The sequence below is a fragment of the Lepisosteus oculatus genome, chromosome 22 (genome assembly GCF_040954835.1).
Source record: "Lepisosteus oculatus isolate fLepOcu1 chromosome 22, fLepOcu1.hap2, whole genome shotgun sequence".
Classification (NCBI taxonomy): Eukaryota; Metazoa; Chordata; class Actinopteri; order Semionotiformes; family Lepisosteidae; genus Lepisosteus; species Lepisosteus oculatus.
The window spans coordinates 7,085,600-7,113,200 of NC_090717.1; the positions used below are offsets into that span (position 1 = coordinate 7,085,600).

A 27,601-nucleotide genomic window follows, 5' to 3' on the forward strand; every position below is an offset into this window, starting at 1 on the left:
ATCTGAGCTCATGAGCTCTTGACATGTAGTGACCATGCAGTGGCTGCCTGATATATAATTGATCGGTTAGTACGCTTTGCTTCTCCTATAGAGACAAGCTGGAGAGTGTTGTACATCTTTTATGGAGAGTATTCTTCCTTCTTTCTTTTGGGATTGTACGTATTGTATACAGTTGTATATTGTCTATAGAATGGAAAGCGTTTTGGCAAGGGACTTATTCTCAATTAATTTCCCAGTTTCTTTTCTAAAATCTTTAATGAATGTACGTTTTTCTTTCACTGTAGGATCTAAAATAAAGTACTGTACATGCCTGTCTGAGGACGTTCTAAATAAAACCTTTACAGTAAGGCCCGGTACATTACCCTGTTATCATATTGTACCATCAGAACAGAATGTTTTCAGGATATCGTCGGTGTCTTTTTCTCAGAAGCCAGTCATCTCTTCCTGAGGTCATGAGGTGGCTAAGAGTGAGTGTTTCATGAGGATGAATTCTATATATATCTGAATAGTGGGAGGTGGGGTGGACTCTTTCGAAACAGTGATTGTTCTGTTTTTCTTAAATCCTTAGCTTGGGTGCAGAAGTTATGAATCCAGTCGAGGTAAAAACAGAACATCTTGTGAATGATGGGAAGTGGTTGCATTGTGTGTCTACAGGCTGCACGTTCATGTGTTCTTCAATATTCTCAATGTGCTGTATTCCAATTTATTGTAGACCTGGTGATGACAATGAAGTGATCCCAGCTGATCCCCGTTCAAAAAACATACACACTGTTTAACAGTTGCCTCTCAGTTGGGCCATTTCTGTATCCTGTTTTTGTTGATGAAAAATCCCTGATCATCACAGAATTCCTTATTATCATCATTCCGGATTTAAATGGTGGAGAATAAATCCTCAGGACTGTCCTCTCAGCCCAGGCTTGGAAAGGAGGGCTGTCGTCTTTCTTGATGTCTCAGTCACAGATGTCACCGGTCTCAGTCCGGAGTTGGAGTTAACCCGTCTCGCGTTTTGTAAAAGATTCATCAATGATGCTAGTGGTCATTTGTGATTAAAACGCCAACACAGTGGTTCTATAAGAATTGATTTTACAAATAGATTTGAAGAAAAAGTAGGTGAAGAGAAACGAGTGTCTCTAAAACACAGCAATACGAAGTGAAAGTTGTTTTTTTCCTCTTTTTTTTCCCATGCTGCACTGTGCCCCATGACATGAAAGTGGCACTGAAACATTACAACCTTTTACTTAAGAATCTTAGACTGAAACCTCCTCCGGCACTTTGTTGAGGAGGTGGTTCTGGGGCTTTACTTGTCACTTGGAATTGCATAGCTGGGTTGTGTAACACATCTGTCAAAACATACGCTTGCAGTTCTTTTTTTAAGAAAACGATTTATAGCTATAGGCTCTGAGCTTTTGTTTTTCCATGTGCTGGTACAGTCAGAGTCCTCCTGTATGTGTCTGGAGATTATAACGGCTGTCTCTGTGTGTTCTGAACAGGAGTGTTGTTTTTTTGGCCCAGTTTGCTGCCAGTCTGTGAGGTCAGGTCAAAGCTGGTTGGTTTACATACAGGCACACAAGGTAGCTGCTATGTATCTCATTAGACCACCTTGGCACTTGTTTGCTGCTATAAATATCTGTTGGAGACATGGATTGAAAGCTCTCTCATAAGCGAAAGCCTGACTGCAGGCCTTTGTTTTGGAATGTGAAATATTAAAAGTAAACCTGTCACTGAACTGAAGGTAATGGATATTTCTAGCTATCAAAGGTTTAGTCTTGCAAATGGCAATGGAAATACTTCACCTTCCCAGGATGAGATCCTTTTTTTGGGGTATTGCTCCTTTAGTTACAGATCTGGCTTCGGAACTCCTGGTTTGCTATAGAGCCTCTTGTGTGTTGAAAAATCCCAGCACCTAGCTGGGGTGAGAGTCCTTCTCGCCCTCGGAGGTGTTGTTTTTAGCTATTGTGCCCTTCACCAGATGAGAGGAGCAGTAATACTGCATGTACTGAGCCCAATCACCAGGTCATGTTACACAAAGGACACATCACCGATGCAGATGGTGCAGATTCATTTTTTTTTTTAAACGGCGATGCTCGCCCGAGTTGGAATCAAACATCGGGTTTTCCGTGTCGGCCTGCCTGCTAGATCCCAAGAAGCCTCGGGGGTTCTCGAAAGAGAGAGAGAGCCCGGGCAGGCCGTTCCTACCCTACCCTCCCCTCAGCCAAGCTCGAACCCGTGACGCCTGGGCTCACAGACCTGCCCCACGGGGTTGATCCCCCCCCCCTCTTTGTGGGGCAGCGCCTCTTCCTGGAGACGTGAGGTGTGGCCACGGCAGTCTGGTGCATCTGCAGTCCGTGTGCTTTTCTTGAATCGAGGTCAGTGCATTCTGCAGGGGGATTTTCAGCGTTAAGGCCTTCTTGCACTTTCTTCATTGCTGACGAAGGCGCCGCAGAGGAGGCTCGCCCACCCGAGGAGACCTGCTCTCAGCGAGCGCCCAGGCTTGCTGTGGCATTGCTGCTGCTGAGATAAAACAGGAGAACCCTGGCGAGGAGACGATAGTCTGAACTCCAGGCACAAGCTGCCTACCACAGGAGGTATAAGTAACGTACAAGAGGGAGAACAGTCTCCTTCTGCTGGCAGTTTGCATACATCATTCCTCTGTGCCTGTGCGATGTGTGGTCTTTTTCTCGGAGTGCCAGGGGGTCCTCTGGAGGTACTGGTGCCAGTGTGGAGTGATAAGTGGAGGGCTGATAAGACTGGCCTCGACGGGCCTGAGTGTGTGTCTGCAGTCCAGCTGATGAAAGGACACTTGGTGCAGCAGCTCCAGCCTGTGCATGAGTGAGTGGCACTCCGGGGGACACGGGCGAAGAGCGCTGATAAGCTGGCCTGCGATCAGAGCCCTCACTGCAGCCTGTTGTAGCAGCGGGTTCTGTCCCAGCCTCCGGCCGGGGCGTTTGCGCTGCCCTCTCCGGGATGCCCAGTCTGGAGCCGCCGAATTCCCCATTTCTCGGCTGGGGATTTTGCCGGTGCTCCGTGCCAACGGAGCGCAGACGCTGTGCCAGCACTGCGGAATCTCGGCCGCGATTTCCTTGCAACAGAGATCGGACCCGACGCGTCGGGTGATGTCTGTCGCTCACTCTCCTCGTGCTCATTGTTTGCTGCGCAGTGCGCTGGAAAGGCAGGTGTAGTCTGTGCCACTGCATGGTTCTGCCTGGAGTCCACATGCTTTCAGGGTGGATGTTTTGATCGTACAGAAGTGACATTTTTGTGTTTTTTTTACACTTAACTGAAATGAGTGTTGCAGTGGAAGCCACTCTTTCTCCCCCACCCCCACATAGTCACAGCCCGTTTTTGTCTACTTATCAGAGCCTTTACATTTTCAGTGCCTTGTTTTGCGGGCGAGTCAAATGTGGTTTGTCCGAAATCCTGACTCTAAATCATGGACTAGCAGCAACTCCTAAAACACCATTTGACATGAAAATAGTCTGTTTAATCAGCATATTTTATTTCCCCCCCCCCCCTGCTGTGGAGTGTCGAGTGTCTTGTGATGCATTTGTAAGCAGGTCACATGGGCAGTTTCTTATCTGAATGAGGGTGTCTGTGTCTTGGTGCTCTTTTTGCAGTAAGAAGCAGCTCAGATGTTCCTTGACTTTTTCACCACTCAGTTCTCCTGACTCCTGTTCTCCCAACTGCATTGTCTTTGTACTTGTACGCGTGTTCTTGCACTATTGAATGAAAAGGCTGTTTCAGAGTGTTAGTTTTGTTTATGGGTTGAAATAGAATATTCTTCCCATGACCACATAATTGCAGGTCCTCTGGTCGAGTATGAATAGATTTTAATTACAGGCCTCTTAGTACAGTATGAATGGAATTACATTTAATTTCTCAGAATTCCACCCATCATAATTTTATACTGTTAAGTTCTAAAACTGCCTTTTTTATTTCTGAATGCTTCCAGTCATTTCTCTGTTAGTGGGTGGGGGGGGGGGTGTTTGGTCTATATCTCGGCACAAGGTACCGTGCTTTCTACGGTCTTGTAAGTGTGGTCTGTGCTGGTCAGTAGTTCTAGGAAACAGAACTTCACACAGAAAATGACCTCATTAAGCACTTTGAACTGGGGCAAGTGGGTGGCGTCCTCAATCCTATGAGGTATGAATAAAAGCAGATTGCAGTGACAATCTGTGCTTGCATTGAAAAAGTCAAAATGCCGTAGTGATCTACAGTGTGCTAGTGGATGTCTGTGATCCGTTCACACGGCTCCCTTGTGAATTTTATTGGAGCAGTAGGATTCTGTGCTTGAATAACATGTTCCGTGACACGCCAGCCTTTCACCAGAGGGAACTGTGGCAGCAGGTGTGAAGGTTTATACCCTGGGGGAGCTCAGTGTACCCCTCGCTGGATGCCCTAGATGCAAGCTCCCTGTACTCTGCACCTTCATTGTCTGTGGTAGTGATCCCCATGTATGGGAGTCAAGTTTCATAGCTCCACAGCGCTCGGCTTTAATGGTTGTTGTTTGAATCGGCCGGCTGGCAAGCGCTGTACTATATTCGGCTCGCATTAAAAAGGGTTCGTCGCTCGGGGTTTTCTGTAGTATTGGAGTTATATTTAGAACGAGTTGTTGTTCAGCATTTGCTGTTATTTTATCCCCCAGAAACAGGGCCTGGGTTTCGGGTTTCCTGGTGCAAAAAAGTTCCTGAGCAGGAGAGACAGCTGAGGCAGGGCTGGGCTCCTCTTTCTCAGCCTGGCGATGAGAACTGGCTTCACTGAGACACAGTACCTGGAGCCGCGGTCTGCCCAGACTGGAATGTGGGTAAACAGTTTTAGAGCTGTTATGCTTTTGTGGGAAGCAGGTGAGGCACAAGCACCAGGAAAACCGAAAGGATCGACCCCAGCCATTGCCTGCTGCTTCTGTCCCCACTCCTCCTCCCCTCTCCCTCCCTTGAAGAAGACTCCGCAGCCAAGCGCGCTCTGTTTCACTCTTTGCTCATACGGTTCAGCGTGGGGGAAAATCCCTCAGCCTGTTCCTTCACGGCTCCCAGGCTCCGCTACCCGGAGAGTGCAGACCGAGTCACGTTAATTCCTGTGTGCGGCTCCTGCAACCAGATACTCAATGGCCTGACCTAATAAACTACTAACACCGCGCTCCGTCTGTTCCTCAAAATAACACTGCCTGCTTGCTTTCGTCCCATTTTTCTTTTTCCTGTTTAAACGGCTGCCGTGACCTGCGTGTTCCCAGTTAGCCCCTGTCACGACATCTTAAGGCACTGGGAGGGATGCAGCCCAACTGTTTACGCTTTAGTGAGAGTTACATAATCCCAGTGGTGGAAGCTTCTTCTGCTGTGTGCCGGGAAGAGAGCAGCATCTCGTCAGCGATGTAACCTTGCCTGCGTCACCCATTCCGTTTATTGGGAAACGTGGACTAATGGCGAAAAAGGTTCAAACGGTGCGTGATGCTTAAAGCAGTTTGACCGTAGTAGTGATGACTTTTTATCGCATGTTAATTTTTTGTTGTTGAGTATTTGCGTTATGTTGCTGTCAACATAGCGGGACTCGGCAGCGACATGAAAAAGCACCCTGAACAAGCAAGGGAAATGCAAAATACAGCCTGACCTCAAGGTCAGCTGATCCCGTCGGCGGCTTGAAGATGCTACATGTACTTGACTAGGTGTTTGGTAGCCATTTCCGCCAGTGCTCAATTTGCTCTTCTGCTGCCGTCACAAGGTTTTCATTAAGTTCCTGCTGACCTCCAGCATGTTTATAATCAGAACATACTCGCTGCGATGACTTAATCAGTTTTGCAAGGAAGTCCTTTATTGAAGTGCTGAACCTCACATGCATCAAAGAAAAACCTTCATGCTGCGGCGTTTGCACTGCTCGTGAACACTAACTTTGTATGTTACATCGGAGTGCCTGAGTTGTTTCCGTTTAAGGAGAGTGGGCATGATGGGTTTATCAAGACGCGTTTTCTCAGCCTTTTTCCACACTCCTTAAAAAATACCCTAACCTTCTGAACCTCAGCTATTGCTGGTTCTTTGCTGCTCTCTCTGATGACTGTATGTTTAGGAATTTTGAATGACCTCCAGCAATTGTGTGGGATGCGTTTTTTGTTTCGTTCCATCAGCCCAAATATTCCCTAATATTATGTTCAGAAAAAATATCCCGCTGCATGCTGCCCAGATTTCGAAAGACTAACACAGGTTCGTAAATGCAAGTTGTTTAACGTTTGGCTAGAAAGAGCAACATCAGCCTTAACCTCACTGACCTGTGTGTCGCAATTATTTTGTGTAAAACTAAACAGAGATTTTACTAAACAGTGAAGAGATTAGCTGAAGCCAAGATTACAGAACTAGGACATACAGTATATGGCAGTAAGAACCATCTAGTTACATTTTGGAAACTTTTCAGTTATATGTCAGATCTATAGTCATAGGCATATTTTTCAAGGCGACAGCAACATCTTTATCTAAATAGTCATGGGACTAATAAGCTATAACGCCTTTCTAGATATTCAACATTCAATTTTAAAAGTTAGAGTTCAGTACATGTAGATTTTGTGTTGAAAATCCCATCCTAAGCCGTTTGTTGTCTGGATACCACAGTGCACCCATTAGCCATTTGTGAGGTTGATATGCATGAATCAAGCACCTTGAAGTGATTTTGTAGTGCTTTATTTTGTTCGTTTGGGATGGAAAACTGAATCTTTTCATGTGTTGCATATATCAAAAAAGCATAGCTTTTTCAGACTGTCAGGAACAGTTAAAAAAGGAATATGTTTTAGCTGTGGGCTGCCTTCATGTTGTCTTTGACTTTCTGCTGGAGTATATAGGTAGTTGAGGTATTTGGTAGTTGAATGCTTAATCATTTTTACCATTTTTGTTTTTTTTTTGTAGTGGGAAGTTGGTGTCACCGAAGTGGAAAAACTTTAAAGGTCTGAAACTGCTGTGGAGGGACAAAATCCGACTGAACAATGCCATCTGGAGAGCCTGGTACATGCAATGTAAGCTCCTTACTCTTCAGTGCAACCTTAGTGCTCTGTTGTACCAAGCTTTCCTGTAAGTGCTCTTCATGTCTGAACATTGCAAACTGAAAAACAGAGCTAGGTTCGTAAGCATGTGAATAACTGTCCAGAAAGAACAGCTTTTCAGTTTAAGCTTAGAACCGTGGTTCCCAATCCAGGTGCCAGTGACCCACACAACTGCAGGTTTTCATTCCATCCCACCTTGATGAGGTCATTCGAGGCTTCATTGATTAAATAGAAGACGTTGTTTCCATTTAATCATTGCATTTTGTTTTAAGTCACAAGTTTGTATTTCTCTTACAAAACACAGTAGTTAAAGTTACATTTCCAACATGTTTAGCCTGGACCTGGGAACAAACAGTTCTAGTTGTTATTATTATAATAGTACGTTGAGTACATGAGTTTTTTTTGTCGTTACTGCAGCTGCTTTAAGATCAGTTTGGAGTAATACTGGTAGCCGGTGGATGTGGACTTGAGCAGTGCAGAGTTAATGTTCCAGGAGGCACCAGCTGTAACTTGTTCTTGACAGGCATGAGTTGTCTTGTTGATATGTTAAAAGTATGCCTTCAAGCAGAAATATGCACTGTCTAAATACAGTGGTCTTAGCTTGCTGCTTCTGCTGGCAGCCTTAAAACCAGGTTGCCTTAAAATAAAAGTGCAAGAGCTTGCGATCTGGCCTTCTGTGTGCTTGTCAGGATGACCAGTCCCCAGGCGCAGGTGGCATGGGCTCTGTCATGCAGACTTCACTTCTCCCATGTCTGCGTTTGCTTTGCAGCGTGGAGGTTGTTGGTATTTCCTAAGAGTCTGAAATGTGGACATTGATTTATACTTGGGTTGAGCACCAGGTTTGGGTGTGTTCTAAAGGTTAAAAAAATAGCACTTTAGGAATTAGAGTGGTTATTTTCTCCTTCAGCTCCTTATTTATTCATCATGAAGGTTTGGGAAGTATCCCATTTCTGAAAATACAAAGAAAAAGATTTTTCTGATTAAGGAGGCTTTGACATGGAGGTGGACATAATCTAATGTGGTCGTCATGGAATAAAAACCCATAAGAGACCACGTAAAACAGTCTAGAAATTGCAACGTGTGATTGAATGCTATTTTACTTATTTTTTTAATTTGGGATGGCCAGTTATTTTTGTCATATCCATCCCATTTGGAATCGCCAATTGCATGTTTTTTACATCTCGGTTGTGAAACCCCCGCTCGCACACGGGGGAATGAGAAGTGTAGGCAAACTGCTCTGACGCTCTTGTCTTTAAGCCACTGTGTTATGTCTGTTAACATGTCGCAGGTGGGACAGATTAGAGGTGTAGAGGAGTGTTTTACCATATGTACACGTGCATTGGACTACCCATTCGTGTCTCAGTACAACAGACCACACCACACAACGTAGACAGTACATTACAATACATAAAAAATAACAACAGGAGCAACAAACCTGTTGTGGGACAATAAATATGTAGTAATGAGAACAAAACATGGTAGGCCATGTAAAAAGTGCAGAGTGCAGATGGGTATTGAGCCTGAGGCACTACGTGGCCGTTTTCTGTCTTGGCATTGAGCGGATCTCCGGACTGCTTCTTCACAGACGTCGAAAAGAGAGACAACCCAGTCTGCCGTTTCGTCACCCCGTTGGACGGGTCCATCGACTCGGAAGATCATCGCCGACCGGAGGTGCGTTCAGATACGTCCCGCGGCTCTGAAAGGCTTCCTGCTGCCTTTGTCCATGCAGTTAAAAAGAAACCTGAGCTCCACGAAGGCAGAGCATGAGAACAGATGAACACCTGGACGTGACCATTGAGCTTGCGTGGTATTTAGTCTCTAATTGATCCGAGGAGCTAATCCAAAGATTCCTGAAAGAATCCACAGTATCAGCTTCAACAAAATTAGTGGGGAGCTTGGCTCCTGACAAGTCCCCAGTTTAAAAAATACTTTATATTTAATGATAAGTTTTAAAAGTACTTTGTTTTTATTTTCCATGTGACCTCTGGGTTGTATTTCACTGTTGGTTGTCTAGATGTCCATTGAGTTGACTATTCAATGTATTCCAATGTACCTTGTCTCTCTTTCTGTGGTTGTTCACGTTACATGTGTACATTACAGTGAAGTTCTTCTTTGAGATCTAATATTTTCTCTCTGTCTCTCCTAAAGGCTATAGTAACAGATGGGAAAAACTGGAAGAGAAGAATTGAAATAGTTATAAGGGAATATCACAAGTGGCGTACCTACTTCAAAAAAAGGGTAATGGTTTTCTGAGGTCTCAAATTAAAAATATGTATGAAAAGTAAAGTTCTGAAATGCGAGCTTGGCTAAAAAACACTTTTTTTTCTTGAATGCAAATACCTGTTATGGATAAGTCATTGTACATGACTCTTGTGATTACAAGTGAAAACATTAAACAATACTAACTCCAGAAATTATGGGTCTTCCAAATACTTGATGTAGTTCTAAGCAAATATATAATTTTAGTATGATCCTTTTGAAGTCTTCAGAACTTCAAAGCTTAGACTACTCAGTAAGTCTTGCATACAAATTGTACATATTTTAGATATATTGATTTTGTATCCTTTTATAAATGTTAAACATTTTATATTGTTTTAGTTTATTTTATATGTAATGTTTTAATAATATTTATATTATGAAAATATTTGATGCAGGAGTCTGAAAAGTGGGTGTTCAGCTAGAAACAGATTTCAGCACTGGCTAGTGTGTCCCCTGATGAATGACAAAATAAGAGCCCAGAGATAAAGTTGTGCCGTACACCTTCAGTAAACAGGGTGTGATCATGTGTACTGGTTGACATGTTACAAAATGCCAGGTATAACTTTGCTCTGTACTTTGTGTTACAGTTGCAGAAGCACAAAGATGATGATCTCTCCAGCCTGCTTAAGGTACTGCTTTATGTTCGAAGTTCAATTTGTTTGCAAAGGTGTTGTTAAAATATCACTCCACTTTAAGTCAGTGGTATTCAACCTTTTTACTCCCGTGCCATATCGTAATGTTTTTTATTTGGAAGGAGTAAGAAATTCCCTAAACTACAGCAGAGATCAAATGATAAACCTTATACAGTCATTCTGTGCAGACTGTATGGCAAATACTGCCACCTAGTGTTGCTAGTGTGTTTGTTCAGCGTTCCCCTATTCAAGCGCAGTGTAAAAGATCTGTCGATCACAATGGGAAATTTGGGCTTGGGGCTGCAAAGCATATTTGAAAGGGAGAGTCTGTTGCTCTGTTTAGCAGCTGCTTTTCTATATTTAGTTTTCAAGGCTGCACGTTTGGAGATCTCAGCTTCAAGAGGCACAAAATGGAGGAGTTTGTAAACCGCAGCAACAGAGAATGAACCCGCTAGCCAGAGATTTGTGAGACTCAAGTTGCCAAAATGTTCTTTAAATTTGCGTGTTCCACTTTATCGGAACGCATGTGTTTTCCCTGAAAGATTTAACCGCTAAACCCAAAAAAGGGAGTTGTGGTCTTCCAGGAAGCAGGCGGTAGACTGCTGTTTTAGTCCTGCTATAAGACTAAAGCGCCCTGCAGGGGACAAATCTTGTGCCCCTGGGCAGTTGTCATCTGTCTGGTAAACATCAACAACGCAGCGTGATCCAGCCTGAGAAGCTGTTTCGGGCCATGTGCCGCTGTGTAGCTCTTTTTTTGACTGATTTCATGCCTAGCTTTCTTCTCAAGAAGTCGACTGGGGCTGAGCTCAGGCTGGGTGCGATTGGCTCAGTCTTAAAGCAGTCATGGTAGATCCTTCACCAACTGGGGCCTGCTTGTGTGTGAAGGGCCTGACAGGGAGAGAGCTCTGGGGGTTCAGATTACAGTGATGTGACTGGGCCAGCAGATGATGGGGTCCCCCAGAATGTTTGTGGGAGAAGACTGGTTGAGCACCGCTGCCCTAAAGTATTTCACTTGTCTTGGTATGGCTTTGCTAAAAAATTGGAAATTAAAGCTGTTTTTATACGATACTGGTAACTCTCACAGCAAATGAGATTTTGATCCCAAGTTTTCAATCTCTAGTTTAGAATAAACCTTTGCCCTTACACAACAGTATACATGTGCACTGCTTTGGGGTTTTTAGCTTTTCATAACCAAAACAGCTTTAATTCGAAAGGAGCCCTTGAAACACTCTACTGGAGTTTGCCTAGCCTGCTGCAGGCACGTCAGTGCTTTCGCCATGGTTGCATTGGTTCATGTACTGCGTAAGGGGAAACCGAGACACTCGATCAGCAGCGTGGGCTCTGTATATATCCCATCACTTTAGGTAATTGATATCCAGCGATCCAAGGATCCTGTCTGTTTGTAAACATTCACTTAAGAGGTTTAAGTTCATGTCATGTTCATCAATTGTGTAAGTATCCTGATGCAACTCTAATCAATTAGTTTATTTCAAAACGGGGAAACTAAAATTTTAATTTGAGTATTGTGGTTAAAAAATACTGCAGATTCATGCAGCGTTGTGTTTTTGTTCCACGTAAATCCAAAACGCTGGAAAACAGAGGAGGGTGGGAGGACACCCCGCTGTCCTCTTGTCGCAGGTGTGCAGCGCACTGTTTCCGCTGGTCGGGCTGTCCGCGGTCTTGCATGCTGTTCGCTAACTGGCTGCTGTGCATTTTTAACCCGAAGGGAGCCGGGGAGCAGTTTTCGCTGTTCGGAGAGTGCTGTCCGGACACTTTCCGTGTCTCCCTTTGTCAGGACGAGGAGGCGGCGGCGGCGGCCCGGGCGTCCGGCCGCAAGAGCCGGGAGTCTCCAGTGCCCATGGAGATGGACCAGCTCTTCGACATGGACATGCTCATGTCCGAGTTCTCCGACACGCTCTTCTCCACCCTCTCCTCGCACCAGGCGTGGCCGAACCCCAGGGAGATCGGTATGGGCGGGGCAGGGGGCGGGGCAGGGGTGGGGGCGGGACAAGAGGCGGGGCGGGGGGCGGGGCAGGGGTTTGGGGCGGGTTCTTGTTGAAGATCTGGAGCAAGGCAGCAAGTTAACTGGGGGAGGGGTTGTCTTGGTGGAGCTGGGAATGGTAAAAGGCTGATCTTGCAGGGTGGTGCTTTGAGTGTTAGAATCTGAATATCAACAGGGTACTTTCTGTGCATGGTCACATTTTTATTTTCAGCTTCTATAAAAGTTTGGCAAAACAAATATGCAAAGCTGTGATCACGATTATCCATTAAACGCATCATAACCTGAAGAAACTGGTAAATTTGGTTAGTTGAATATTAAGTAGCTATTCAGTGTTCTTATCATGCTACTCTTTTCAGAAAGGCTTACATTACTTGTGGGTCGGGTAGATTTTTCTCTTAGCTGAGAACGCACAACCCTGCTCCTCTCAGTTTGGAGATGCCTATGTCTGGTCTACCCAGTTCTCTGTCTAGTTCGCTGTGCAGCTCATCGCCTGGTTGCAACAGCAGCTGGCAGTCCTTGTATTCCTCTCCATTAGAGAGCTTTGTACCAACTAGCCACACAGATATTTAACAGGTCATGTGCCATATCTGCACACCCGTGAAGCTGCTGGTCACACTTTAGAGGTGGACAGGATGGGCTGCACCCATGTTGTATTGACCGGCAAAACATTGTTTAAAATTGTTTATATTTAAAGTGCAACTGCTTTTCTGTGTTCTCTTTCCTCACAGCACATGCTGGAAATGCAGATATGATTCAACCAGGATTGATTCCTCTCCAGCCAGATTTAGGTTTCATGGATACTTTTGAGCCTTTTCAAGGTGAGTTCCTTAATGTTTGTTTCTTTACCAAAAAGGGAAAGACTGAACAGAGAGTAATGGACAACTTTGATTGCTCTTGGTATCATTATGATCTGGTGTGAGAGGTATTTCTAATTAAGAATGCAACTTCAGGTTCACTTTATGTGAAATGTTTGAACACTCCAGTCAGCACTCTTTAAAACCTTAAGAAAGTTTAGAGTCGAGCTCCCTACCTATTGGTGAAGATGCACCCAAAAGATACATAAACGGGTGGTTAGTGTTTGGGTTTTTTGCACAGCATCCTGATTTATCATTTACTTGATGACACTGTTTTTGTTAACAATTGCTGTGTTTGTGTTTTCAGACTTATTTCACACTGTACGGCCTCCGGTCACTTCAATACCATCTTTATCAAACAGCACTTCTACTCAGGTAAAAAAAACGACAACAATTGTATATGAAAGCATCACGCGTTAGCAAACTCAAGTGAAGTGCAGTGCGCTTCATTTTACAGCAATTAAGGTTTCCATCAGCAGACTGTAATATGTCTGAAAGCTATTTCTTTCATTTAATTGGATTTTAGTTTTTTTTTTATATCTGTGTATGAAGCATCATTCATCAAGAGGCCTGTGCCCTGTTGAGCTTTGGATCAAGGGCTGGTGCCTTTTTTGGGGAATGCAGAGCTCCAATGTCGGGGGGTGTCTCCTTGTTGTGTCTCTTAATTAATCATGCATTCATTAATTGGATGCTTAATGAATCGCAAGCATTACGGGGGGCTGGTCATGAAGTGCTGTTGGGTTTTTATTTTCGGCTCGCGGTGTAACGTCCTGCTGTGGGGGTGACCCTCTGCAGCTAGCAGAGGTGTGGGCTGGGCTCTCCGGTCTCCCCTCGGCCTCAGAATCTCTTTTATTTCCCGCGCCAGGCTTCCATTCTGCCGCCAGTCCACCTCTCGGCTGAGATTCCTTCGGTGAGCCTCGACCACGAGCTCATTCCCTCCCCGGGACCCGCCCCCGTGCCCCAGAGCACCGCCGCCGGGCCCGCCTTCGGGCCGAGCTACGCGCCCATCTTCTCTACCTCGCTGCCGCCCGTGCCCGCGGCCGCCGCCGCCGAAGCCGGCGCGCGAGCCGCCCCCCAGCCCGCCGGCCTGCCCCGCGCCGCCCCGGACGGCCTGCCTCCGTCGGTCATCACGCACACCGCCTCCTCCACTGTGACGCCCAGCGCCGCCGCCACCAGCTTCAACCAGAGCCCCGGCCTGGCCCTGCACCGGCCGCAGCGGCCCGCCGGCCCCCCCAGGCTGGCCCCGCCCCCGCGCCCCCTGCCCGCGCTGCAGAGCCCCCAGCCCTTCGCCCTCCCCAGGCCGATCAACCCCTCCGTCTCAGGAAAGAAGACAAAGCATCTGCACAAAATTGTGCCTGCTCCCAAACCAGTTACGTTCTTAGCAACAGGTAACCTTCGCCCCTCTATCATTTCTCATCTGTATTATGATGATGATGGATTAATAATAATAAGAATAATATAAGAGGTGGTATATAAAATATCTGTTATGAATTCATGGGTCATTTCTTATTTTTTTAAACAGCAGTGGCATTTCCTTAGTGCAGAGGAACTGTGCAAATGTGCTATGCTTTTTCTGAATGAATAATTACAGGTCTTGTACGTGAACCATCAGGTGTCATTGCGTATGAGAAGTATACAGCAAAATATCCAGCGGTGGTGCGGCCAAGGGCGTTTCTCTTGTCGTACTCAAGGTGGCAGAAGTGCTCCCAGGAGGGTTTAGTTTTATCGTCTCCGCAGGTCTTCGTACTCACAAAAGCGTGGTTTGTGTTCCGTGGGCATTTTGACTGTTACACTACCTGAATATGGTGGAGGTGGAGTACCTAATGGTTCTGGAAGCCCAAGCTATGCATTTTTAAAGGCAGAATGCCCCCCCAAAAAAAGGCATCAAATGACTGATGCCATCAGTGAGCTGTATTCACCTCTTGGCTACTGCTGCGCTTTGCCCCGGATAGTTAAATTGGTCTGATTTGCCGCTGTGGTTAGATTGTTGTGGGTTTGTGGCTCAGGCCGGACTCCTGGGTAGAAGCCTTCCAAAGTACATGTGAAGAATGAATTTTTGAACTTGTAAGCCCCCAAAATTTAACTAAAATGCCCCTTTGAACTCTATTTTGAATTTTTCTTTTTGTCAGTTAATCATGGTTTCACCTGCTGGCTTAGTTGTTTAAGTGAATGGGTTTGAGTGTCAAATAGCGAGCACAAGGATTGTGTTTTTCAGCTTCCTTCCCTGGCCAGCCAAGTGCTGTGATTGTCACCCCTGGACCCCTGAAAACCGAGTGTGTCCCTTCAGGGGGCGTCGTTATTGCACCCACAGCCATTGGGAGGGTAAGTGTTGAAGTGGATTGGTACCCAGTAATCTAATTGTCTAAAGGCACTTGGAGAGGCACCTGCCTCTTCCCTCATAATGTGTCCTTGCTTGCTCTTTAACGCATGAAGGAATTCCGATTTAAATGACAAAAGGCATCCGTAAGTTGCGGCTAAAATGTTCTTCAAATGCGTCTGTGGAAATGGTCCTTACTGATGTTTAGTAATAGAGATCGTACTTCCCTGGGCGAATCCTTGAGATGTTCCTCACGTTACCTGCTTTCTTGCTGTTCCTCAGACTTCAGGGTTGCCAGAGTTCCACATACTGCAAGCTCAGAACTCGAAACACCTCATCGTCCCCAAAGAAGAGAGGAACAGCTTAACGACCTGCACGAATCAGGCCCCCTCCCCCACAGCCGGTAGGGTTCTGGGGAGCTGGGTGTGTGATTTTCTGCTTCTTCTTCCAGGACGTCCCACATGAGGTTCCCATAGACACCTTAATTCGAAATTCTGATCTTGTACTAGGGCGGCCCAGTGGCGCAGTGGTTACCAGTGCTGCCTCACAGCGCTGGGGCCCTGGCACATTTCCTATGGTGCCGTCTCTACATTCTCTCGTGTTCGTGCGGGTGTCCTCCAGGTTTCTCCCACGGTCTGAGGACTGGTAGGTTCATTGGCTTCTGGGAACACTGGCCCTGCGATGGACTGGTGTCCCGTCCCAGGCGGGGTGTATCTGGGAGGGGCTCCAGCACCCCCGCGACCCTGAATTGGATAAAGCCATTCAAAAACAGATGGATGGAGTCGGAGCACATGAGCAACTGGTCCTCCTTCCATTGGCATGCCTGGTTCTTTGAACCCTTTCTTATTTGAGACCTTAAGGATTTAACCCATGTTTTAATATTTTGTGTTGTGCCCTCCAAAAGTATTGTGACAGTCAGAAATGTTACTTTTGTTTTCAAGTCTGGTGGTGTGTATTTTGTTATCATAAGATTTGGTAATAAGTACAATATACATTTTATTTTGAAAACCATTCTGTATATGCCAGTGATCATAATAGAACAAAATAATCCTTGTGTTCAAAGCGGTAATTTCAAGTGATCAGAGGTGCTGGGACACTTTTTGGTCCCAGTATGTTTGCTTTTTAGGCCACTGCATAGCTGAAGCATTTCTCCTGGGGTTTCAGTATAGTATCTGCACCTAGATACGTTTTTGCTAAAGCCAGAGGTAGGGACTTTGCCCAGGTGGCAGATTGGCCAAAGCTGGAAAGACAGTCGGGAGAGTTTCCACCGCGATGGAGAAACGTATTTGCGTGCCTCGAATAAAGCGTTTCGTTTCGCCTGGTCGGTTTGGAGGTAACGGTGGTGGGATTGTGTTTGTGTTTCAGCGCGAGACGGCCGCCGTTCGAGTCAGGGGTCCCCCTGTGCCTCGGAACAGTGCCCCAGCCCCCAGTCCCCCCATGGCAGCTCGGCCAGCCTCGCCAAGCCGGAGCCTCAGATGGTCATGAAGGTTCCTGCTGCCCTTCCTGTTTCTCTATCTGCACGCCGCTCCATTTCCCCTGTCCTCTGTCTTCCGCATTTCGATTCCTCCAGTGCTGGGCATCCTTTCCATTACATATACTGTGCAACCTTTTTTTTTGCCCTATGCAAACAGCCTGTATAATAATCAGCACCATTTCATTACAGATATTAGTGAACCAGCAGTATTTCCCAGCAGTAAATGCCAAAGTGTAATGCTGTTTTCACTACAGAAATGAGGACGGTGCAGCAGTAGTTAATGGCACAGGTTAACATCAGCCAGTGGTGTTGTACAAGGGAAGGCGTGTAATGGAACTGTTCGGGTCGAGGATGTACGCACTCACGTTTTCTGTGCATGTCTTTGCAGGGCCGCAGAGGCAGTCACATTTCTGCTGAGCAAAAGAGGCGCTTCAACATCAAGATCGGTTTTAAAACCTTAAGCAGTTTGGTATCAACGTTGAAATCTCAGTCCAATTCAAAACCGGTGGGTTGTCTTTCATTTAATGAGCATTAAGCTGGTTTTTATGTATGGGCTGACACTTTAAGACTGATCTATTTCGAGTAAGCTGGCACGGAGGATTTTGTTTGATGTGTTATTGATATGAAACATATCTGAATAAAAGGCCTGCATGTGTACGCGTGACAGTGCTGTGGGTTTCCACAAATTACTTTTGAGAGATAGCCAGGATAGATACTCTGTAAATAAATCCTGAGCCCTACAGAGAAATCTTCCTTCCCGCAAAGGAAACGAGCGTTTGTCTGCTAAAATAGACACAGATAAGATTTTTTTTTTTTTAGTTCCACATAAATTTGGCCTAGTTGACAAGTCGTAGTCATAAAAAAAAGTGTTGTTTAATGAAACTCTTGAAAAACCCCAAATGTGCTCTTAATGAGCACTTCTCGTTGAACTAGAAAATGTAACAATTGTTCTAGCTTCGACAACACCCAAGCGGACAGACAGGATGAGGTTCTGGGTTGAGTCGGTAAAGGAAAGCACTGGTGCAGGAGTTCTTCTGTCTCCCCCCCCAGATCAGTAACGCCGCTACTCTGCAGAAGACAGTTGAGTACATCGCTAAGTTACAGCAGGAGCGCCAGCAGATGCAGGAAGAAGCCAGGCGCCTCAAGGAAGAGATCGAAGAGCTCAGCGCTTCAATCAAGTGAGTGATGCTGCTGGGTGAGAGCTCGCTCTGAAAGAAAGAATGTTGATAACATTGGCGTTTCCCTGTGCACATCTGTGACAAAATGCACAGGCACTCTAGATGTGCAAGCGCCTACAGTAAACAGCTGTGAAAGTATTCCAAACTTTTCGGTATTTTGAATTTTCTGTTGTGGTCCTATTGCCCAGTACGTATTGCCCAGGTGTGTTTTTAAAAGTTTTGAATCCAAACGAACTGATTTTGTGTGCAAGCTTGAGGCATGTGTTTTGCTTGTGAGAACTCACAAACCCAACACCCTCCTCCCCCGACGATGACCAGCAGATAACCTTTGTCTGGCGCTCTGCCTGCATGTCCGCACTCTGAGCTCTTCAGTCGGAATGGAGAGATGAACGTGTGTCTCTTGCAGCTCTTGCCAGGAGCAGCTCCCGGCTACTGGCGTCCCAATCACGCGCCATCGCTTCGACCACATGCGGGACACGTTCGACGAGTACGTGAAGAACAGAACACTGCAGAACTGGAAATTCTGGGTGGTATCCTTGCAGTATCTCTGGTCTCCAGTCCTCCTCCTTCTCATTATTATTATTAAGTATATATTGTATTTCAAGATGCATGCAGACACACTCACACCAGGGTCGGTTTTCCCAGAAGCCAGTTATCCCACCAGCATGTCTTTGGACTGTGGTGGAAACAGGAGCACCCGGAAGAAACCCACATCAGACCTTACAAAGACAGAACTGCAGGTCTGGAATAGAGCCCAGGGCCCCAGCGTTGCAAGGCAGGAATGCTAACGTTAAAGTGACTTCTATTTGTACCTGTGTATATAGCTGAGTACTATCAGCATGAGCAATCGGAGAGATCTAAGTAATTTGCTTAAGTCTCCAAAAGCAGCTACCTTTCTGGTCTTAGTACCTACCACCTTCTAGTTAAGAATCTGCAGTATTAAAGAATGTTTTTCATTTTAAACCCCCTGAAATTTTGAGTGTATAAGAAGTGTAAATAGCAAGCAGGTCACATATACTGTAGGCATCAGTGAACACTGGTGATTAACCAGCCCGGTTGGACCAAAAATCTAGGGTTCCACCGGATTAAGATTGAGAGCAGCTGAACGGTCTTTAACAACCCATACTATATTAAACACCTCCCTTCCTGCAGGTTTTGCAGAAGGTTCACGTTTTCATTCTATAAAACCATTTAAAAACACTTCTCGAGCAACTTTTTTACTTAGAAAAGCACCTTGGAGAAGTCTATAGATGTCTGTGCTCGGTTGCAGCCCAGAGAAAGGACCCAGAGTTGCCCACCTACGTATTCCGGAGGTTTGAAAAGGGGAAGAAAAGTTTTTGAATAAAACGTGTCACAGCAGAAGTTCGGAATGTCCCGCTTGTGGAATTCGTAATCATTTTGTAATCTTTTTTTTTTCATGTCTGTATTCACAGGCATTATCGGGGCAATTTACGTGTTGACAGATGATGCACATCTGAGTTTGTCATCACCGCCACCACCTTTGAAAGTACTTGAGAGATTTGGCGTAGATATCTCCCAAGTTACCTCTACAAAGATCAGTTGACAGATGAGCTACATTTTATCTTGATAACCATGAGTTATTCATAACTAGATCTGTTGATTCTGGCATTTTTGCCCTAGCTAGAATTGTCTTAATTTTTTTTCCTCGTCGGAAAAAGGCTGGGTCAGAAAGACCAGACCTGACCATGGAAGCTTTGTGAGTTAGACTTCAAAGGCTGCTGCATACACTAGGCCGTCCTGTTCAAGTTAAAATGGCGGAAGTATCGACAGACTGTTATTTTAAAAATGCTAGAGATTTGGTCATTGTTTTGCCATTTTTCCTGCTCTTTTAAAACCGGAAACCACAGAAGAACTGGAATATCCAGCCTCTACGCGTACAACCTTTCTCCTTTCAAAGTTCCTTTTCACCAAGGCTTCCTGAATGCCCACCACACCAGCTGGCTCTCATTCCAGCCCAGGTTATTTACCCTTATTGACGACTTAATTGAACTAACAAGTTGTAAGATTATATTTGCAAGTGATATTGTTCTCAATATTGGCTAAATATTGTTCTCAATTGTATTACATGCAGTTAAAAAAGACATCTTCAAAGACATTTAAGAGCTCAAAGCAGTCAGTTTGAATTATCCCATTAAGTCAGTTAAGGGTTCATTTGTGTGACTGAAGGTCAAGCAGGGAGCTGAGTCAGCATGTGTAGGCTGCAAAGGAAGAGGTAAAGGTTTATTCCATGCTGAAAAGAAAGGGAGCACCTGACACCACTGAAGAAGCCTGAAACAGTTGGAACATTGCCTCCTTTCTTTTCAGAACGGAATAAACCTTCACCTGTTCTGTTGAGCGACTGGGCTGGGCTGGAACAGAAGCCAGGTGTGTGGTCCTCCAAGACCACGACTGGGATTGCGTTATGCTTCTGATGGTTGCGTTTCCATGCTTGTTTTTTAATAGCAAAACATTTATTTCAATTGAACCTTAACCTGTGAGTCAACAGTTCAGCATAATCATAAAGCCATTGTTTGAGTCATTCAACGGGATGGTTTCTACGACGAGCACGGAAGAGCTGTGTCAGACTACACTCCAGTGGCTTGATCGACATTGCTCCTTGCCCGTTCTGCGCCCAAGTGAGTACTGATGCCTACGCAGATTGTTCGAGAATGAAGAATTTTCGGCATTTAGAGACGACTAGAAACCCAAGAAAAGGCTGACTGCGTTGCCACTAAAAAACTTGCTGCGTTTGCCTGAATCGCAAGATTAAAAATTGCTGTATTATCACATAGAGAGGGAGTGCGTTTTATTGAGGAACGCTAATAGTTTCAAGCACCTATGAATGTGCTGCCTCGTTTTGCAGAGCTGCTTCTATGTTTACTTGCCCTGCTGCAAATGTTTTCCGTTTAGATGGTGATTGGTATCTGCTGTAGCGTTTAATACCTTTTAGGCTCTTTTAAATATTTTTTTTAGCTTCCCCTATAAATCATGTGCATCGCAGAGTTTCAGAGTCTGATAAAGAAACGTTCTGTCTTAAAGCATTTGCACCTTTTATTTTTAATCAGAACAAATGGGAGCACCCATTTTGTTGTGAGTTCCATGTGTGGTCTGATGTGACATGTGAACCTCCTTAAATGAGCCCAGAACTCTGTTCTCCTCCAATACCTGATCCCATACACCTCGAAAGAAGGCAACCATTCTGTCCAGTCAGAGGTCAGGGGATGATCATGTTGAGAATGGAAGGACAACGTTGGTGATTGACAGCACCGTCTGGCCATTGGCAGACGACTGGTGATGAAAGAGGCATTTAAACTGGGGAAAAACACGACCTAGAGACACCCTTAAAGGACAGCTGTTGTAGCTTCTAAAACAATTGTCTCTGCTTGGTCTAGACAAAATGATGCACACGCTTTTCTTTGTGGCTTCCTCACTTTAAATCCCACTTCACATAAGATTTGGTTCCGAACCTCATTTTATTACTTTGATTTTCCTTTTCACAAAACCAGTTGAAATTCAGCACTCCTGCAGCCTCGGCGCAGAGATTTTGTTTTTGTGATGGAGGTTAAAAGTTTCGTGACAACAGTTGAGTTCCATTTATTTCTACATTCCTATTATTTGTATATTCTGCTTTAGATGAATCACGCCATCTTTGTAGAAACGGCAGTTTTTTTTTCATAAAATATTTTTGGGAAACCGCGATAAGCTGTCTTTTAAATAATTTTTTGCACGGTAGAACATAAGCATTTTTTTATCCGTACTGATCAAATTGATTTCCGCCAAACTCCGCTTTCCGAGAGGAGATTCTTTTTTATTTTTTTTTCAGGCTCTGTGAATCAAAATTGGGTAGAAGCACGCGCTTGCTTGCCTGATAGTAAATCTTGTGCAATTTCGGCTACATGCTGCCTGCAAGATTTCTTTTGTTTGGCGCGTGGTCTTTAAAGTTACAGTACATGCAATAGATCCTTGAAACATAAGAAAAATCAAACATATTTACTCCTTTGATCTTCAGATGCTTATCTTTTACTGTTTTTAGAATTTGCAGCAAAAGTGTGGAACAGGAAAGTTGTTAAAATGCTGATTAGGAAGATCTCTGACTGCTTCCTTTTGTGTTATCTGGACTTTCCAGAGGCGAGAACACTCAAAAGAAATTATTCTTGACTTGTTAGGATTTTGCACGTTGATATTATGTTGATTACTGCGTCACATTTTACCTTGATCAAACTACAAAAATGACACCTGCAGGCAATCTGTGAAGCAGGTCCCCTAGATCTTGCCCTGTCGATTTTTATATTTCCCGCTTAAGAGCATTTAAAGTTTAAAGTGCAACACCAGTGTGTGCTTTTGCTCTTCAAGCGACAGTGATCACATAACGGCGAATATGACATTAGAACTCAGTTGAGATTATAACATTACATGAATTCGTAGAGGCAGCTGAGAGCTGGTAGAGGTGACAGCCACAAAGCCAAGTGTGAGCCATGGGACACAATGTAGTAGAAAGCTTGTACACTGTACAGAAAGCCTGAAGTTTGGAGATCATTGTCAGTGCGCTGTCATCCCTTATTAAAATATTTATTGTTAATACGAGACTAGTTTTAAACTTGTAAAATAGTAGGACTTTTTGACATGGCTGTGAGAGTCTGTGATCAGTGGTGGCACCCATTTACTCTTCCAGCATGCATGGACTTTCAGATCAACTTGAGTGGCGAAGTTAAACATGTAAAGAGATGAAGTTAGGCACATTTCTGCACAGGCGTTTTTTCTTTAGATGTATAGAGTTTATGTACAAGTGGGTGGCCTACAACTGTAACTCTGATAACTAATTTATTAACACGGTTTCCTTATCTAACATTGAACACTTATTTCATTGTATATAATAATCTTTTTTTCCCAGAATGAAGGGAATTCACCGATCTAACAAACAGGATGTGTAAATCTATAGAAGATGAGCAGATTTTATCCTGAATAAAGATAATAAAGTTTAGCATAAGGTTGTTATGCTCAGAAAGCCTGTAGTTCAGTATCTTGTCATGTTTCCAAGTATCTCATAGAAGAGTTTTAGGACAGATGTTTGATTATATGACAAAAAAATATATTTGCAGATACTTCCATATGAAGTGTAAAATCTTTCTTGTAAACCAATGTGATCCCCATTGCAACAGTAGTTCAAATAGGCAGAAAATGGTTAGTTATTGGAAGGTTTATTCTTGCTGGTGTACATCAGAGCTAGTCCTACCTTACAGAAGTGCTTGGTCAGCCACAGATGTGAGATGTAATACCTCGGAGCTCTGTGTGCTGCTTGGCTTGTGCAGAGTACATCTGAGAAGTCTTCAGCCTGCACTGTGGTTTTGCCTGTTCCACATCTGCTGGGGGGGGAGGAATGTAATGTCAAACTGCTGAGGCTCCTTTGTAAAACTGTTAGATCACTTGAAGAGTTGGCCCATTGATTCTCCCTTTATAATCATGTGCATTTGTTGTGTGTGTTTTTTTTTCTAGTGGTGTTGCAAACACTGCGCCAGCTCAGCACGACAACATCCATCCTGTCGGACCCCTCCCTTCTGCCAGAGCAAGCCAAACAAGCCGTTACCAGGATCAGCCCGCGAACTGGAGAGTCCTAGCTTGCAGAGCCAGAATGGGAGAGAGCTCGCTCGCCACTCCTTCCTTTAGCAGACTCGCGATTGCTCCTGCGTTTGTGCTCCGTTTCTTCCTCATGCCTCTTGCACAACCACAGCTCGGGCTCCCGTTCTCCACAATGTCCACGTGGATTCCCATGAGCCCCAGAAGTCCCGCTACCTAATAAAGGGAGGTCTGGGAGGTGAGGGGTTTGGAGCAAGCGGCCCAGCCAGTGTGGCTGAGTAGGTTCCGTGGGATCCTCCAAGACGCTGCTGGTCGCGATTCGTGGATCAGTAAGCCACTTGTAAGCCAGTGAGCCAGACGGGCGCATTTTCCTCCACTTGTTTGTTCATGGTGCTTTACCTGTCTCTCCCCTGTCAAGCCTGGCAGCACGTGGATCTAGGTAGCTGGAGGGCAGATCTCAGGTACGCACTGGGCTGAAGAGCTGTTTCAGCGTTGCTGGCTTATTGCACTAGCATGTTTGGGGCAGAGATTGTTCGCCGGAAGAGCCACAGGAGATAAGGAGATGCATCAGTGAGGAGACTCTGAATGGATGAGCCAGATTGTGGCTGTTTTTTTTCTTTTTTTTTTGTAGTTACTCTTAAAAGTCGTACAAAAACAAAGTCAGCAGGACAGTGCATCTTGGTAGTGTTCTCTTTCTTGCTTCTTGCACAAAAGCATTAAGCTCACTGTGCATATTTAAAAAAAAAACCAAAGAGCGCTATTTTTGCATCACATTTATGTTATCTTTACAGCTTAGTTGGGTTTTCTGCCATATCTGTTGGTTTGACCATATCTTTGGTTTAGTGATGCGATTGCCATTATCTGAACTGTTTGAGAATTGGGATTGCATATGTGAAGCTACCTTTTGTGCAGCGTTTTTAATGCTTTAAAATGTTGAACAGGAACTGTCAGCTGACTGCAAGCCCTCCTTTGAGTGTCTCCTGTCGAAATGGGATTCAGAGAACCGTGCCTCTGCACAACAGGAGGTACAGCATGACAGCCTTCTTTTAAAGGGAACAGCTCAAGCCAAACCATCTTCTGATGCCTGTTGCAATAAATTGTACATAGTCTGTTACTTGCATAAACCCCCTATATACTTTTAAGAAACAGAAACCAGTATTGGAGAGCTTTTGAAAATTGGGAACAAGTTACTTCTGCAGCTGCTGTATGGAGTATGACTGTATTAGACTTTCTTAATTATTCAAATGTGATACTTTTACAGTGAAATGTTGTTGTTGTTGTTGTTGTTTTTTTTGCTAGGTGAAGGGCTAAATAAGGCGGGCTGTGTATTTATGCTTGAGTGCTCAGGGATATACACTAGATTATTCTGAGTTATTTCTACCAAATACAATGGAATAAAATCAGGGGCATATCACTGAATGTGCATTTTCGTGTAAGCAAGCAAGTTCTGCGTTTTTCCCTACCCCATTTATTTCATTGAAGTGTTTTGGTATTTTTTTATACTCCCACATGTTGCGTTCTTTGGCTCTGTTGAAATATATTTTTATGGAATTCCTTTGTCCGCCTGTCCTGCTGGTCATAATAAAGTCTGTTCTTGTGACTGAAATTAAGTAGAGGCTGCTTTAAATGAAGTGCAAGATGGTTAAGCAAGTTACCAGTGCCTTAGAGTTGGCAATACAGTACTTGTTTTCACATCTTAGGCCTAGAAATGCATGATGTAGCTTGTAAGTGGCAGTCTCTGATTTTTTGTTTGGGGTAGGGGTGGGGTCGTTGAATATTCAGAGACGGCATGTTCTGCAGAAGTTAGGATTTTAGTTAGAAGTTAGAACTTTTCTGTTCGGCTTCTCATCTAATGTTCAGCCATGAGATTTGACTTCAAAAGGAATCCTGGAGAATCGGCCCGTGAGTTCTGTTACAGGAGCAGCCTGGAAGACACACTTTCCATTTCGGGATTGGCACGTGTTTTTGTTTTCACCTCATCTGGCGGTTCACGCTCTTGTGGAATTGGGAGAACTTTCCCTGATGCCTTTAAACACTTTGAAATTGCAATTGTAGCACGACAAAAGCCTTGTGTTCATCAAGAAATGTATGTTTTTTTAAGGAGTTTCAGGAACAGATGGAAGAAATTCCTTCTCTTGAGAGCAATAAGTACCGGGTTGTGCAAAATGCTGTATAATTTTGAAGGTCTCTGCAACTTTTTAGTGAATCAGTGGTTTATAAGTAATGCACTTTTAAAACTGTGTGTGCGCCGTGTTGCTACATGGCAGAAGTCTGTAATTTTTAAAACTCCCGTCCATATTGAAACATTTGAAAATGTGTAAGTGACTTGGATCAAATGACTGAGATGTACAGTAAAAGGATTTAAGCAAGTTTTTTTTTTTAAACCCTTATCCCTGTCTAGCCCTTCAGGCTTTCTTAATGAGAGATTACTAAAATCCTTAAGATTCAAGGACTTCTTGACATCTTTGCAGTTTGCATAGTTCAGTCATCCTAAATAATACAGATGTGCTTCACAAGTGGAAGGTGTAGACAATCCACATTATTCCTGTACTGGTAAAAGGGGCTGTTGTGCTTAACATGAGGTCATTCTGAATTGGCAGGTCTAATCAATCCTGTATTTCAAATACAAATTCCAAGTGCTTAAGCACAAGCATGAAAAATAAGATAACAGGCATTTTTAACAATGCATTACAGGGGGTTGGTGTTACATTGCAAAGCTTTTCATTTTTATACAGCTTTTAATGAAAACTCGGCAAAGTTCTTCTCGGCTCAGGAACTTTATATCTATAGAGGCAGTCAGTGGGAAGCCACTTCATACAGGGATAGTCAAAATGCTGTTGACAACTTTGACAGTTTATTACAAATTAATTACATGGGTTACTGTGACAAAAAAGGTTTCAAACAAAAGCATAAATATCAAAGTTTATAACCGTTACCTTACAATCCTTTCACCATCTTTGGAGGAAAAAACAAAACTCTAGTAAAAAAATTGGCATTTATACTTGTCGATAAACATTTTGACTAACCCTGTACTCTTGGTTGAGCTGTGTGAATAATTTGACTAATTTAACAGCAAACTTGGGGACTATGCAAAGACAAAAGCACAATGGGTTGACTAGATGCTTTTTCGTGTCTTGAAATTGCCTCCGTTCTGCATTCCTCTTTTTCAATGTGATTTGCTTTTGAAGGTTTGCATTCTAGGTCATAAACTTAAGTGGTCTAGTTCAATTTTATAAAGATCTCTTCGATGCTTTGCAAACATTTGTACATAAAGCTTTTTTTGTTTCTGGAAATTACAGAATGTTTTTTGTGTTATTGGTGTTTGTAGAACTGCAGGCTTAAGATTTCCATTCAAATGGAACTGAAAGGCATTTCAATTTGGATATGAAATTGTAAATGTGTATTTTAGCTGGTTCCTCCCCTTCTTTTTGTAAATAACTGGCCTAGTTTTTGTTTCAGTGATTTTTTTTGTATTTCAGGTTTTGACAATTTTATTCTATTGTCATTATTATCTATTATTTGAAAAATTTAAAGAGTTACAAGGCATGGAACAAAATGCAAAAATTGAAATTCAGATAAGCTTAATTTCATGTTTTGTCTGTGTATGCATTTTAAAGGTATGATGTGTTGAGATCATTGGTTTCTTTCATGGATGTGCACGGACTTCAAGAAAGAACTAGACATCGTTTTAACTCATCTTAATCACCGAACTTTTCCAAGCAGTGTGCAGCTGGAACCCAGGAGAACTCTGAAACAGATGACAGCCACAACGGCTGTCCGAAGCCTCAACTAGAAAACTAGACTTGGGCTCAGAGCTCCAGCATATTGCTACCAGTCTTCTTTTTCTATGTTGAAAACATTTGACCTTAAGATCAGGAAATATTACCTTCCCACCCAAACAGTACTGTAAACTTCAAAAAGGAAGGAACATCTTGTCAAAGTGTTACAGTAGTTATATTACAAGTGGGAGTCCTCTTCAAAGGACTGGTTGCAGCACTTTTTTAAAAAACATTCCCCCTCCCCCCCCACTCCACCCACATCGGAAACCATTTGAGTCACGACTTTCTTGTGGAATCACCTTAAAGAGATGCTGCACAGGATTTACCTGAGGAGGGCCGAAGACCTGAAAAGTCAGATATCCAGAGCCATTGTGGCCATTACAGCAGTGATGCGCAATGCAGGGGGTGCTTTCTTGAAGGCCTTGTAGGAGATGTGCAGGATAAGAATGAGGTATGCAACTGGTCTCGCACAGAATTCAGATTTTTGATCCAATAAAAGAGTTCACAAGACAGGTGA

At 44.0% G+C, this 27,601-nt stretch overlaps 1 protein-coding gene across 4 annotated transcripts in view; it reads left to right on the forward strand.

The window, feature by feature from the left end:
* Positions 1-27,601, forward strand: part of mlxip (MLX interacting protein) — a 31,995-nt gene extending 4,394 nt beyond the window's left edge. Inside the window, exons 1-17 of one of the 4 annotated variants that reach the window (XM_069182235.1) lie at positions 4,608-4,797; positions 6,882-6,988; positions 8,601-8,686; positions 9,164-9,253; positions 9,862-9,903; positions 11,633-11,873; positions 12,637-12,726; positions 13,070-13,137; positions 13,628-14,150; positions 14,978-15,084; positions 15,362-15,482; positions 16,445-16,566; positions 16,942-17,058; positions 17,604-17,731; positions 18,138-18,261; positions 20,238-20,367; positions 23,225-27,601. In XM_069182235.1, the coding sequence (XP_069038336.1) occupies positions 4,739-4,797; positions 6,882-6,988; positions 8,601-8,686; positions 9,164-9,253; positions 9,862-9,903; positions 11,633-11,873; positions 12,637-12,726; positions 13,070-13,137; positions 13,628-14,150; positions 14,978-15,084; positions 15,362-15,482; positions 16,445-16,566; positions 16,942-17,058; positions 17,604-17,731; positions 18,138-18,261; positions 20,238-20,367; positions 23,225-23,346 (2,277 nt within the window). In that variant the 5' untranslated portion in view covers positions 4,608-4,738 and the 3' untranslated portion in view covers positions 23,347-27,601. Of the gene's footprint in view, positions 1-4,607; positions 4,798-6,881; positions 6,989-8,600; positions 8,687-9,163; positions 9,254-9,861; positions 9,904-11,632; positions 11,874-12,636; positions 12,727-13,069; positions 13,138-13,627; positions 14,151-14,977; positions 15,085-15,361; positions 15,483-16,444; positions 16,567-16,941; positions 17,059-17,603; positions 17,749-18,137; positions 18,262-20,237; positions 20,368-23,224 lie in introns of those variants that run through there. The other 3 variants (XM_069182232.1, XM_069182233.1, XM_069182236.1) reach the window with 3 other exon arrangements.